Here is a 14,811-nt window from a genome sequence, read left to right as displayed (position 1 = left end):
TGAGAGAACTTTGAATTATTGCAATCGTTTGAGATTTCGGTGAGTACTTTGGGTGGGTTAAAACTGAAACTCTCCAAATGGGCAGAATTGGTGCTTCATGAAAGGACATACAGCCAGGCAAAACAGATGTAAACTTTTGTTTTATTTAATAAAATGAGTATTAATGAAGGATTAAGAGCATACACATTTTTATTTACATTAGCCTATAATAAAAATAGATATAACTGCTATGGATTCCTCTAGAGTCTCATCGGGACCCAAGGACCAAATAATCATAATTATATTTGGAATGGCAGGGTCTTTAGAAAAAGGGTTTAAAATAATAATAGTTAACATTACTATTTAAACGCAAGTATACGTTGTAGGATTTGATCCAAGACATCCCCTTGATAACGGAACAAATCCTGCAAAGCAGGTGTTTTGTATCAATACCACTATCCTGGCTACCTGCGTGTGACCATGATGGAACATCATTTTAAAGTCATTGTACATGTGCGTGCAGACCCTTGGTGGTTGTGCGCACCTTATGATCAAGCATACAGTCTGTGCAGAGTGAGTAGAACGCATGCACATGTATGAGCAACGCAATTCATGTGAATAAAGACCCCGATCTAATGCCATAGTTAGATCGCCGTGTGTGTGTGTGTGTGTGTGTGTGTGTGTGTGTGCGTGCGTGTGTGCGTGCGTGCGTGTGTGTGCATGCGTGCACGAGTACGGGAGTGTGTATGTCCAGGTGTACCATCATTCACAACAATACTGTACAGTATATACTATATAGTTCTGTATTATGTATGGTTTAATCATTGACAAATTATCAGGAATTCATCAAAGGATTGATGAGTTGGACTGTCTGGGTTTGGATTGGTCTGAAAAGGACTGATGGAAATTGGACGTGGGTGGATGGAACACCACTGACAACACCGTGAGACAGACATTTTTCTCTTTTAATTCTATCAAAGTTACTGTGTGTGAGTGACTGAGTGGATGTGGTTAAAACACATTGTTGTTTTTTCTGCAGGTACTACTGGGCCAAAGGACGGCCTGTTTCCTGGAAAGACTATAACTGTGTTGCATATGGGCACGGATGGAATCATTTGTTATGTACATCATCCAAACACTGGATATGTGAGAAGTGATTTTTCTCTCAACTTCATTGATGAAACAACGTAAATCTGCTTTGTGACGTTAAATATTAATTCTTTAAAAAGTCCAAATTGTTATAATCCCATAATCTCATTAAAGGTAGGGTAAATGATAATCGTAAAATATGTGTAAGTGCTCCTTCTTGCAACTTGGATGTAACAGTCTTTTGTTAAAGGAGCTTTTATGCTCTGTCACAGGGACAGTGGCGTCAGTTCAGAAAAAGCTAAGGTATGGCAACATGACTGGTGTCTTGCACGCGCGAAGGCGCGCATGCTACAGGCATGATACATTTATTAGTACATTTTATTTTTTTCCCCCCGTTTCTATGGTTTCTTGGGCTGGATATGGCAGCCTGGAACGGTTGTTCAAGTGCATTGCACCTATGCAGCTGACCTGCGGAACCTGGGAATATACCATTTTGTCAAAATGGGGAGAATAAAGGTGTGGAGAATATAATTATAATACCTTGTTAAAGTGACCATTTTGTAACATGTTATTTTACTGTAATTTAACAACATAATAACCAGCACAGATATACAAAGAGACATTCATGGATTTATATTTAAAAGTGACTTGTATTTTCCCCCCTGGACCCAGGGTATGGCAGCTGCATACCCCTGCCATACCCAATTGACGCCCCTGATACAGTGTATTAAAAAAGACACGTGAAATCGATTGACAAGAGTGTCGACACTGTATGCACACAAAGTTTTCAAATAAAGGCATGGGTTCAAGGGTTGTGGTGTATTGTCCAACTCAAGCTACAAATTTACCGTAGATCTCCATTACAGCATGATCACTTGTACCTATGTGGGTATTGCACACGGTAGGGCATTCACCAAATATTAGAATATTGGAATATCAAAGTCACTATTCGACCTTGTTCACCGAAGTCGAATATTCTTTTCTTTTTTTAAAAATTATTATTATTGTTTTCTCTTTAAAAATATATAGTTTATAAAGCTTGGCTAGATAGGAAGTCATAAGAATATGCTGTCAATGAATTTGTTGTTGTAATTTGTTCACCCCCAAAATGACTTTTTTTCCTATTGATTAGTCATGCCATGGAGAGTACAGTTCAATAATATTTTTAGGTTTTTGTCACATTCATAAGACAAAAATTTGATTTGAGTATTTTACCCCAGTAACAGTAAATTTACCCCCATTGATTCCGGATGGGGACCTGTTTCGAAACGGGTCCCCATCCGGAACGAACGGGGGTAAATTTATTGTTATCACATTTTTGTCTTAGGAATGCGACAAAAAACTAAACATATTATTGAACTCAAGTCTCCATGGCGTGACTAATCAATAGAAAAAAAGTAGTCATTTTGGGGGTGAACTACTCCTTTAATGCAAGGTTCTCAAACCTTTTTAGGCCGTGACCCCCAAAATAAACACATTTGAACTGGGGACCCCCACCCTGACAATCACTTGGAATTGTAGGTATTACATTTAATGTGACTCGATTCTATATTGTGAAAATAGCAGTTGCGAGGCGTTGTGAGCATGTAGTAGATCGGCTATTTTCACAACGTTCGCCTCTTGCTTACTTAATATTTGACAGTTTGGCCAGTCCCGTCGAATATTCGACTATTCGAATACTTTGAGGTTGAATAATTCGAATACTAAAAATCACTATTCGTGAATGCCCTAGCACACAAACAATATTTTAGTGGAACCAACTCCTTTTTTCTTTTTCCTCTTTCAGTGCAGAACAATGCATGTCATTTTCAACTCACATATTCAAGGAGAGATCGTTGTGTGGTTGCATTGAATTTATTGGCAAAAGTCTTGATTTTTCATCAAACAATATTATACAATTCTTTAAGAGCTTCTCTCAGATCAGATTCCGCTTCTTGAAAATACTGGCTTTCCAATTACACTGTTTCCTTCTGCTCTTGATAATAATTGACATCAATTAACCTCCTCTCTCATTTCAATCTAACCTCTAATAAGCCCTATTCACGGCCCGCCCACTCAGCAAATTTCTTAGCAACTTCCTGGTGCTGACGTCAGTTTAGAAGGGGAAACTATAACAGAAATAGCTGGACTTAAAGCCAACAAATCATTATTTCGAACGGAAAAGTAAATTATAATGCTTTGTGCCTTTTACTATCTTGTGTTCTTGATCATGCTAGCCGTATTTATACTTTACTATTCGGAAATTGCATTAAATTTGGATTTTTCTGTGTTAACTCTATGGGCTTTTAGCAGGGGTTTACCCTTCAAAACGTGACTTCAGCACCAGGGGGATGCTGAGTGGGCGGGCCGTGAATAGGGCTAATAAGCGTTATTTGTTAATGTACATAAGCATTAGCTCAACTCACACTCATTCGTTATAATACACAGGCGGCGTAAGAATGTATCATAATATTTATATTAAAGGTATACTGTATGTGATATTTTTCATTATAAATATTTTGTTAAAGTTTTATATTTTGATAGCAATAATTGTTATACAACAGGGGTCTTCAACAGGTGGTCCAGGACCCCTAGGGGTCTTTAGAGTTACTACAGGGGGCCCTCCAAATGTTTGTGTGATAGAAACCTATTTATTTTCTCCTTAGCGTCTATAGTCAGAGAACTTTAGCCAAAAATAGCAGATAGAATAACAAGCTCAAAACGCCTCGCAGCGCGAGGCGTTGTGAGCTTGTAGATCGGCTATTTTTGGCAAAGAGCTTTGGTGTAGAGGGTAAAAAGAGCAGACTAAGTACAGAGTGAAAGGTAAAGTTTATTAAGTATTGATGGTTCAAGTGGTAAAATATCTGAAAACACAAATTGACGTGAATCCAAAATACACTGATGATTGTGCTGTCAAAACGACAAAACTATATGGAATCTATGTATGATAAGGTTGTGGGGGTCCCCGTTTCATCTCTCTCTCAACTAAGGGGTCCTTGGCCTGAAAACGTTGAAGACCCCTGTTATAGAGTGTTTGTTATAGGTCTCTCCAGCTCTTTAGTAAACAGAGACATTTTCAGGCGGGTCACCAATGTCAACCAATCAGGGGAGAAGCCTTTTATCAGCTTTTCCAGTTACAATTGTGTTTGCTCGTCGTTGTTTATCTTGTGTCCTGTATGGGTTCTCTGTCCTGATTGGATCACATTTAGGCCTAGAATTATTGTTCTTTAACTATTGAAAAATAGCAGATATACAAGCTCACAGCGCGGCACTGAGTGCCGCGCTGCGAGCTTGTATATCTGCTATTTTTGAAAAAGTCGTGAAAATGTGTGCAAATCTTTGAATATTTGTATTTCCAAAGCGAACGTTTGTAACTCACATTTTGCTTCTGGGTGGTCCCTGGAACTAAATATTTTGAGATGGGGTCCGTGGCCAAATAAATATAATTTTGGGGGTCCTTCACATGAAAAGGTTTGAGCACCACTGACATAGTAGTCTCTCAAGAACAGACTAACTGAGCTCCAGTTAAGTGAAAAGGACCTTTGCTTTGACGATGGCTAACCAGATTGCTGACATAGAAACATAGGGTTTTCAAAAAATCTTAGAAGGATTCAAAAGACACTTATAGAATCGTGTCAAAATTTTAATTTTCATGATAAAAAAAAAATAGCAGATCTACAAGCTCGCAGCGCACTGTGCCGCGCTGTGAGCTTGTATATCTGCTATTTCTCAATAGTTAAAGCATAAAATAATGATACACAATAATGTGTACCCGTTATAAATGGGTTAAAGAGCTGGAGAGACCCCTATTACCAAACAAACACTCTATAGCAATGATTACTGCTATATAATATAGAGCTATGTTACACTTATTTAAAATAAAATATATAACTTTGATAAACAAAATAATCGCAATAATAATATCAATCACAAACATAAAAATGATTCCCACTCCATTTTCGGCTAAATATTGGTATAACAGAGCAAACAACCCATTTCCAAAGTTGCATTATAAGGGAGAAAGAGGACTTAAAACGATACAAATCTAAGTGGTCTAGTACAAAAGTAAGACTTTCTAAAAAAGTTAGAAAACAGAAAACATTTGCTTTTCATCCCAACATTGAGTCACCACATCACAAGTCAATTAATTAAGCAGTGTAACATACCTTAGGTAAACATCCCTAGCTTTTACAACATAAGTGAAGCAAATCCATACATTTATCGGAAAAAGAGGCAGCCATACATCAATCAAAGCACGTTTCTTTGTTTTTTTTTTAAACCTAATTTAGTGTTTCATCATGGTACCTTTGGCACAACTTGTCCGTGTGTTTTTGTGTGCTTTGCACAAACATGCTTAGTGTTGCGTCGGACAGGTCAAAAGTCGGATAGGTCGCTGCACTCGGATACGAACCTCTCCCTCTTCTCCCTGGCCGTGACGAAGTTGAGCAGGTCGATGGCCGTCACCACGCCAAACACCATCTGCTTCAGACTGGGAGAGCCGTCCGTCAAGTCTGGTAGAGGGATAAGCACAGATAGATGGAGGGATGAAATCGCCAATTTGTCAAAATTACATTTTTTGCCACAGACATAAAAGTTAGAAGACAATAATTTTACCAGAAGCAGATAAAGAGATAGCCCTGAATGACCATAACAGGTCTGTAACACGAGTGTACAAATGGAACTGTAAACATTTGAGAACCACTAGTAGACTCCTAAGTCCTAAGTCCTAATATGGGTATTGGGTAAAATGTCCTTAGGTCGAACACCCTTTGGTCCGACCACCAAAACCTAACCCTAACCTCAGTAAAACTGTTCCTAAACCTAACCCTAACCTCAGTAAAACTGTTCCTAAACCTAACCCTAACCTCAGTAAAACTGTTCCTAAACCTAACCCTAACCTCAGTAAAACTATGCCTAAACCTAACCCTAACCCTAACCGCAGTAACCGTGACGCGGGTGATTAGCTAACCTGCCGACCAGGACCGCCACAAGGCATTTTGGTGATATTCCATAGTTGTTGAGTTGGGCAGGGATAAGTTAATTCACATGAGGTGGAAAATGTTTGATTCTTACTTGCAATGTATCAGATCAGATCAGTCTATGACCGTTGGATCTCCACTGGGTGAGTGTCTGTCTGTCTGTCTGTCTGTCTGTGAGTGAGTGCAGACTCAGAGTGCGTCGCGGACTGCGCTGCGCCCAGATCAAATGGATCGGCTTGGCTCTTCTTTTTTCTTTTCTCTCTCATTTTTTGGTGCCCTTTGGCAGCGTGATGCCTGACGCACAGCGCGTCACGCGCGTCATAGTAGCGGCGGCGCTGCTGCCGACGCTGGTGAGAAGCTAACCTGCCGACAGTGTTCGACCCAACGGGAGTTCGACTTGTGGGGCAGTCCCCCTAATATTCCATAGTGTCATAGAAAATAAGTGTCATACATATTCTGAAGAAAACCTGAAGACTTGACATTCAGTAATTTGGACCTTGCAAGAACATTATAATGGTGTTTTAAAACTGAACATCTAGAATTTGCCACAGACAAAACCAAGTCTTGCCATGGACACATTTTGTCCGTTGTATGGATCTGTTGATGACCCCTGGATAAAATAAAAAAAACAGAGGCAGATATATCGTCACTGTCAGGCAGAAACCTCGTATCTCCAAGTTTCAAATTTGTATGTTTTTTCGTAAAGGCCCTGCTTCATCATACAAAAGCGTCACACAAAAGTAGTGAAAATAGCAGCTCTATAAGCACACAACGCCTCGCACCGCGAGGCGTTGTGTGCTTGTAGATCGGCTATTTTCACTATTTTAAATAATTTAAGAAATGATAAATGCAAAACGAACGGTTTTGGACACGCAAGGTTTCCACCCGACAACGACGATATAGTTTTTTTTTTTAGTTTTTTTTTCCTCCTGAATGTTCTCATTCATCTTTCTGTTATCCAACTGTGTCTTTGAATGTATTTCTGTTGCATTGGTGTGTGTGTGCGTGCATGTATACGTACACTGGATCTGCTCGTGCACCACCAGGGCAAAGTGGTCCGTCTCCAGGATGCGGGACAGTTTCCCCAGATGGTCAGTAAGACGTATCTGAGGGGGAGGGAGGTCAAATGAATGGAGATCAGGGTTACTACAGGGGGTCCTCCAAATCTTCCAATCCTTTTTATATTAACAACTTGAACCCTAGTTTCCATATTCTGAGAACGTTGGCCAACAATAGCAGATCTACAAGCTCACAAGCTTGTAGATTGGCTATTTTTGGCAAAGAGGTTTGGTGTAGAGGGGAAAACGAGCAGACTATGTACAGAGTAAAAGGTCAAGTTTGTTAGGTCAAGTGGTTAAATATCTGAAAACACAAATTGACACGGATGATTGTGCTGTCAAACGATGAATCCTCAGTGAGTGTAAAAATGATATGTTATTATATGTAATTCATTTACAATGACATTTTTCTGAGTAGGTGAATTAAGGTGTGGCCAGACAAAAATACAAGTTTGTTTAGAGATACATCAACCCTCATTTCAAAACAGGGTATTGCCCTTACTAGAGACTACATAGGCCAAACGACTCACTTCTAATAGAAAAATATTCTGTGACTACCTGAAAAGGTAAGGAAAAACGAAAGGTGGTTATCTTTACAGTATATGACATTTATCAAAACTGTAGTGTGATTTGTTTTCCTCCCCACGTTAGGGATGGGACGATAAGCGATATTATCGTTTATCGTGATAAAAAACACTCACGATAATCATGGAGATTTAATTTATCGTGAAATCGTCCTCCATCATGCACTGGGACTGCATATCCAGTACCATTTAAACCCTCAAAATTGGTAAAAGGTACTTATATGTACTTGATACAGTCTTTTTTTCACTCTCCATCAAATCTTTTTGCCAAAAAAAGCTACAAGATCCTGAAGTGCATGATGGAGGACGATATCACGCGTTGCGACACGTTGTGAGCTTGTAGATCTGCAATTTTTTGGCAAATGTTCCGCCCCAGGGTAATGGATTTTGATTATCGGGATAATATCGTAAGTCGAGATTTCACAATAATCGTGAAATGTTCATATCGTCCCATCCCTACCCCACGTACGGTGCAATAATAAGCCTCTGATGTGTTATATACAGTATGTCACGCATATCCATGATTATAGATTTCAAAGTCTTTAGAAATAGTGAAGTGGCAGGGGCCAGTGTCTGACCTGTTTGAATTGCTTGTAGAGAACCTTGCTGACGGGATCTGATGGCATCACCTTCCCAGCCAGGACAGACGCCAACATGTTCCCTAAGGTCACCATGCCAAGGATCAGCCTGCACACAAACAACGCACGCACACACGCGCGCGCACACACACACACACACACACACACACACACACACACACACACACACACACACACACACACACACACACACACACACACACACACACACACACACACACACACACACACACACCAGTCTTCTTAATACATGACCAACCAAAAATATGTTTCTTACTGTGTCCCAGATTAATATAAAGTGTCCTTTCTGACTGGCACTCATAACCTCTAAATTAACTCTTAACTCTCTCACATTATTACTTCCCCTCCCTCCCTCTCTCTCTCTCACCCCTCACCCTCTCTCGTCGACGACGGGAGCCTGGTCGAAGGCTTTCTCCTTGAGGATCTTGATGGTCTTCTGACAGGTGACGGTGGGCAGAACGGTGAGGGGAGCCGACAGGTTCAATCCCTGCAGCTTCAGGTTCCACCACCTGAGGGGGAGACCAGACACAATTGACCGCATGAACCCTAGCATCCCTGTCCCAGGGCTAACATTCAGTGAAAACAGCTGTTTTTGGAAAACGGGAGGCTGGCCCTACAATAAGAGCCATTGGGAACCTGGAGAGAGCACTTGGGAATTTGGTCAACCATAGCTCCTTTTCCACTGGCCCAACACCACACCACACCACACCACTCCACACCGCCCACTTGTGCCAGGTTTTCCACTACAAGGACCTGGGTAGAGTGGTGTGAAAGTGGTACTAAACGTGGTACTAAAAAGTATCCAATCTAGAGTAGGTCTGAGCTAAAACAGGGGCAAACACTTCATAATGACTGATCACTCACTGACTTTTATTTTAGACCACCAGGATATAGTTGTAATACATGATAATAGATTCTATTGTGTTATAACCACTATTATAATCTACCAGTAAGACTCCCTAATCGGGAGATAAGCGACCGTAGGTGGACGAATAGGTACCGGCCCCGGCTCTCCCGGACGCTCCTAGGCCGAGTTAGGGCATTTTATGTGAGCTGCAGTGGAGGGGGTCCTCCACTGGGGGCGCCACCACTTTTGCATCCGTTCTGGAGCACCAGGAGTGGGTGGTCCCCAGGAATTACCCGTGAGCAGCCCCGTGGGGGTGGTCATTTGGTCATTTTTGCACATTTGGTCATTTTTTACACCTGGGGGTCCCTCAGGGACCTGGGGGTCCCTGGAGCTCCGGGGGTCCTTGGAGGTTGTAGTTTGGCAGGTAAGGAGTGTGTGTGCAAAAGTTGGCATGGATGGGGGCAACGGTTGTGGAGATATGAGCAGGGCAAAAGTGTGACGTGTGACGTATGACTCACGGACGGACATTTTTTTACACCTGGGGATCCCCCAGGGTCCCTGGAGCTCCGGGGGTCCTTGGAGGTTGTAGTTTGGCAGGTAAGGAGTGTGTGTGCAAAATTTGGCATGGATTGGGGCAACGGTTGTGGAGATATGAGCAGGGCAAAAGTGTGACAGACTCACTGACTCACTGACGGACAGCCCGTGGAGGTTTTGGTAGTAAATGCGACCTACGGTCGCAATTATAGTGTATTATAATTATCATAGTAATATATTCATACTTTATAGTGTGATATAATCCCAGTTATAATCCATTATAGTGTATTATAATTTAGGATAGTTGTAATACAAATTTATATTGTATTATAATCTCAGTTAAAAGGGTCAATTTGTTTCTTATCGATAGGGGTACTTTTGTGTAATGGAAAATGTAGATATTTTTATGTGGTGTGGTGTGGGGTGGTGTGGTGTGGTGTGGTGCTAAAGCTGCAGTCGAAAAGGGGCTTAAGTATAGGGTTTAACTACTTGTTTTTTGCCGAATGTTAGCCCCAGAATAGAGACGTTAGGGATGAAGTGGTTAAGAACAGGATGTACGTCGGTCACTCTGAAACGTAAATGTACGCACCAGGGTTTGGTCACCATTATGTCCTCCTCCCTTAGAAATCCCTTCTGGAACATCCACTTGTCACTCAGAAACTTGGACCTGGATAGAAAGAGAGGAGGACGAGCTCAGTGTGAACCCTACTGTATGTTCTATTTACATTTTCACAGTGAGCCAAGAAGAAGGAATTAAAAACTATATTCTGCCTCCTGAAGAGAAGATTATGCAATAATTTGAGTGGCCAGTAGGGGTCACTCTGTGTCTATACTACAAGTGGTTCCCAAACTTTTTAGCCTGTGACCCAAAAGAGAAATTAGTTTGCATGGGACACAAACTAATGAGAATAGCAGATCTACAAGCTAAAAACGCGTCGCGAAGCGAACATTTTGTATTCTAATTTATGAGATTTCTTAGATTTCTTTTTTTTTTAACTCATGAAATTACTTAGAAAAATCATTGGTTTTTTCAAACATTCTTTGTCAATGTTTTTATTTTTAATGTTTTGAAAGGATAACAATTAAAAACAAAATGTAGGAAATTCAAATGTGTCCGCGACCCACAAATGGGTCCCGACCCACTGCTTGGGAACCAGTGCTATCTATACTAGATCATAGATCATACTAACAAAAATAATCTGTCTATCTGTCCTTTTGTCCTCATCCATTTGTCTCCCAAGTGAATTGACCAGTCAAAAAACATTCTTACAAAACATTGACATTGTATATTAAGTATAAACATTAGGAGATTGCAGGCTGAGGTCCTTTAGCATCCAATTCAACTTGTAGGAGTTGAAGCTGAGGTTACATTCAGTCCCACAGATAAATATAGTGAAAATAGCTGATCTAGCTTGTAGATCGGCAAAGCCGATAGAGGCAAAGCCGATACCGATCAAAGCCGATCACGATCACTCACCTATCAATCGGCACATCTCTAGTATATACTGTATGACATTATTCTTGTGATTTTTATATACCGTAGTTGCGGTTTCTTACATGTAGTTACGGATGGAGTCTGGCAGGATGACCACACAGCGCTGGCCCTCCTTCAGCTCCTCGGCCATTCTCACTGCTGCTGCCATAGCTGTCCCCGAACTGCCACCTGACACCACACACACACGCACGCACGCACACGCACGCACACGCACACGCACACACACACACACCAGATATAAAAAGATAAAAAAGAGATTATTAGCAAGGTCTTTGTGCATATCGGGCTGTCACGATTATGACATTTTACGTGACAATTGCGATTAACGATTTAATTGTGTTTTTGTCGTTGACAATTACATTTCTGCGTGGCTTTTACGCTTTGAAGTTGCACATGGATTGGTAGATATGACACATAACCTAAATATACAAAGACATGACTGACATATTTGTCAACTTTATACTTAAAAAAAGAACATTGGGCCCGATTCACCAACCTACTTACGAACGTTCTTACGAAGAAATTAGTTCTTAGACCCTTTTAAGAAGTTTTTAAAGAAGATTTGGCATACACCAATGTTTTCTTAGCTGTGATTTGTTCTTATGTTAAGAAAAAATCTACGCACACTGTAGAGCACTCTTAGGGTGGCCTTTTAGTTCTTAAGTGTGACATGCTGTGCTAATATAATGTATTCTTTAAGTTTCTTCAATTCTACTGTTGTATAATAATATGATTTAAATCACCAAAATATTTGTATCATATCTTTAGAGCAGTGGTTCTCAAAGTGTGGTTTGGGGACCCCCAGGGATCCTTTAGGAAGTTCCAGGCGGTCCACTGTAAAACGAGGAAGAGTTTTACCATTTTAACCCAGTTTTAAACTTTGTTTGAAAATAGCCGATCTACAAGCTCACAACACATTACCATTACAGCCCATTTTGAGCTTGTAGATCGGATATTTTTTACACTGTGATAAATCTTGAAAAATCTTCCCAGGCAGAAAATATTTTCAGGTGGGGGTCTGCAGAATGCATGTCAATGTGGTGGTCCTTGACATGAAAATGGAATAGAACCACTGCTTTAGACTAGTTTTCAACAGGTCTGAAAATTGCATCCCAACCCAAAATGCCCCCCCCCCCCCCCCCATAACACAACTCCCTACACCCTCACCCCCATATCCCAACAGCTGCCAAACGCCCATTTTCCTGTCCGCTTCCTACCTGAAAGCCCCCCTTGCACCATATCCCAACCACACCCTACCCTACTTCACCCCATTACATACCAAGCAGCTGCTAACTTAAAGCCTCTCTATACCCACCCACCAGCTTTCAGTAATACAATGTTTTATATCCACTAATAATGCGATTTCCAAACATGAAATATGGATAACATTCTAATTTCAGCAAATTTACCTTGTCTATAGTGAAATAATAAAATACATTCATTCATTAAATACAAATAATTAGCTGTTCACTTCAGAAGTACCTCCACAGAAGTATTGATATATATCTTTTTAATGTTTGGAGTTCCACCATCTTTACACTTTAGGGATTCTTGACTTCATTCTCTCAACTTTATTTCTGTGAGTGATTTCTTGTGATCTGTGTGTACAGCAATCAAACACAGGTGTGACTGCAGAGAGTGTCATGAAGTCGTGCCTTATATGGGGATTTGTGGGTGGCTCCCTATGGTAATAGGGATGCAAATTAGGATATGTGGGGCGTCTACCTATGATAATTAGTATTAGCTGGCACACCCCTTCAAGTTACGAGGATTGGCATTCATCATGAAAAGAACATAGTTAAGAACAATTTTGCCTTCCTAAGAACGTTTCATGAATCGGACTCAACTTCACTTAGGAATTCACTTAGGAAGAAATTTAAGAACAGGTTAAGAAGAAAGTTAAGAACTTATTGGTGAATGAGGCCCATTGATGGTGGAAATAGCCGATCTATAAGCTCACAACGCGTCGCATCGCGACGCGTTGTGAGCTTGTAGATCTGCTATTTTTAACTTCAAAAAAATATATGAACAACATGGACGATTATGCAAAAATAATCACGATTATGTCAAATAACTGTGATTAGACAATTATGTAATAATTGTGACAGCCCCACACACGCACACAAAATTATAAAGTTATTGATGAGACAAAAAGAGATTATTAGCAAGGTCTTTGTGCATGCATATGTGTTAAAACGTAAGTGCAGCGTAAGTTACTCACTGAGCCTTGTAAAATGTGAACCTACGTACCAGTGGCGTCAGTTCAGCAAATGCTAAGGTATGGCAACATGACTGGTGTCTTGCACGCGCGAAGGTGCGCGTGGAAGACACCAGTCATGTTGCCATACCTTAGCAACAGGCATGATACATTTATTTTAAGAAGTACATTTTATTTTTTCCCACGTTTCTATGGTTTCTTGGGCTGGATATGGCAGCCTGGAACGGTTGTTCAAATGCAGCTAAACTTGGCATGTTAGTAAACGTGCCACAATTAACAATAATGCATTGCACCTGTGAAGCTGACCTGCGGAACCTGAGAATATACTGTACCATTTGTCAAGATGGGGAGAATACAAGTGTGGAGAATATAATTATAATACCTTGTTAAAGAGACATTCATGGATTTATATTTAAAAGTAACTTTTATTTTACCCCCTGGACCCAGGGTATGGCAGCTGCATACCCCTGCCATACCCAATTGACGCCCCTGCTACGTACCACACAGAAGGCCCTCGTCTCTAATCAGCATACGAGACATGTTGAAGGAGTCCTCATCGTTGGACTTGTACCAGGTGTCCACTACCTGGAGAATCACAGTGGATGAGAGGATGTAGTAAGTAACGTATGCTATTAGACAGGTTGAAATGATAAAAATGTCCTTTTAACTTTAACAGTATTCATCCGTTGTTACTGTTACACAACACACCATCGCACCATAAATGTTTATACGTTGTCTCTGTCGCGTGGAAACCTCATGTCCAAAACTGTTCAAAAAACATTTCAAGTAGGGGCGCCCACTGGACTAGCGGTCCAGGCGTATACCACATGCGTGTAGCCGTTTACAGGATGACTTGAGGCAGATCGCCGTTTCTCTCTGTCTCAACACTCGGCTGGCAGGAGAACAATTTCGCCAATTCAAGTCTATTTTCTTCAAAGGTAGATAGAAATATACGGGCAAATATTAGATACAATATAACCATAGCGCAATTTTGCTTTTTTGATGCAATTAGGCTACAGAGCGCATTTGTGCATGATGTCTATTGTGCTAGATTGTTTTAGGGTTAGGCTATAGGCTCTACTCGCTACTCGTTATTCGCTACAGAGTAGGCTAGTCTATATGACGCAAAATTGCGCTAGGGTTATATTGTCTCTAATATTCGCCAGTATATCTTTCTTTGAAGAAAATAGACTTGAATCGGCAAAATCGTTCTCCTGCCAGCGAGTGTTGAGACAGAGAGAGAGACGGGGAGGCGGGGGGCGATCTGCCTCAAGTCAACCTGTAAGCAGCTACACGCATACCACATATAGGCTAAAGCAGCCTGGCAGCATTCCCCATCTCTCTCTCCCTATTCCTGTCTGTCTCCACTAAAATACTATCAATAAAGGCATGACATGCTCCAAAAATACTGTAAAAAAAAAAACCCCAG

At 40.8% G+C, this 14,811-nt stretch overlaps 1 protein-coding gene across 2 annotated transcripts in view; it reads right to left on the bottom strand.

The window, feature by feature from the left end:
- Positions 1 to 3,857: 3,857 nt before the first annotated feature.
- Positions 3,858 to 14,811, bottom strand: part of LOC308280004 (cystathionine beta-synthase-like) — a 31,853-nt gene continuing 20,899 nt past the window's right edge. For both annotated transcript variants that reach the window (XM_080720242.1, XM_080720243.1), the window contains 7 exons: positions 13,883 to 13,967; positions 11,227 to 11,332; positions 10,259 to 10,336; positions 8,663 to 8,797; positions 8,247 to 8,355; positions 7,048 to 7,132; positions 3,858 to 5,558 (listed from right to left, as the gene is read on the bottom strand). In XM_080720242.1, coding sequence (XP_080576368.1) covers positions 5,422 to 5,558; positions 7,048 to 7,132; positions 8,247 to 8,355; positions 8,663 to 8,797; positions 10,259 to 10,336; positions 11,227 to 11,332; positions 13,883 to 13,967 — 735 coding nt within the window. In that variant the 3' untranslated portion in view covers positions 3,858 to 5,421. The remainder of the gene's footprint in view (positions 5,559 to 7,047; positions 7,133 to 8,246; positions 8,356 to 8,662; positions 8,798 to 10,258; positions 10,337 to 11,226; positions 11,333 to 13,882; positions 13,968 to 14,811) is intronic.

This window comes from Nannobrachium achirus (genome assembly GCF_963921795.1).
Source record: "Nannobrachium achirus genome assembly, chromosome: 24".
NCBI lineage: Eukaryota > Metazoa > Chordata > Actinopteri > Myctophiformes > Myctophidae > Nannobrachium > Nannobrachium achirus.
The sequence above is the reverse complement of the archived record's forward strand: the minus strand, read 5'-3'. Positions and strand labels throughout refer to the sequence as shown.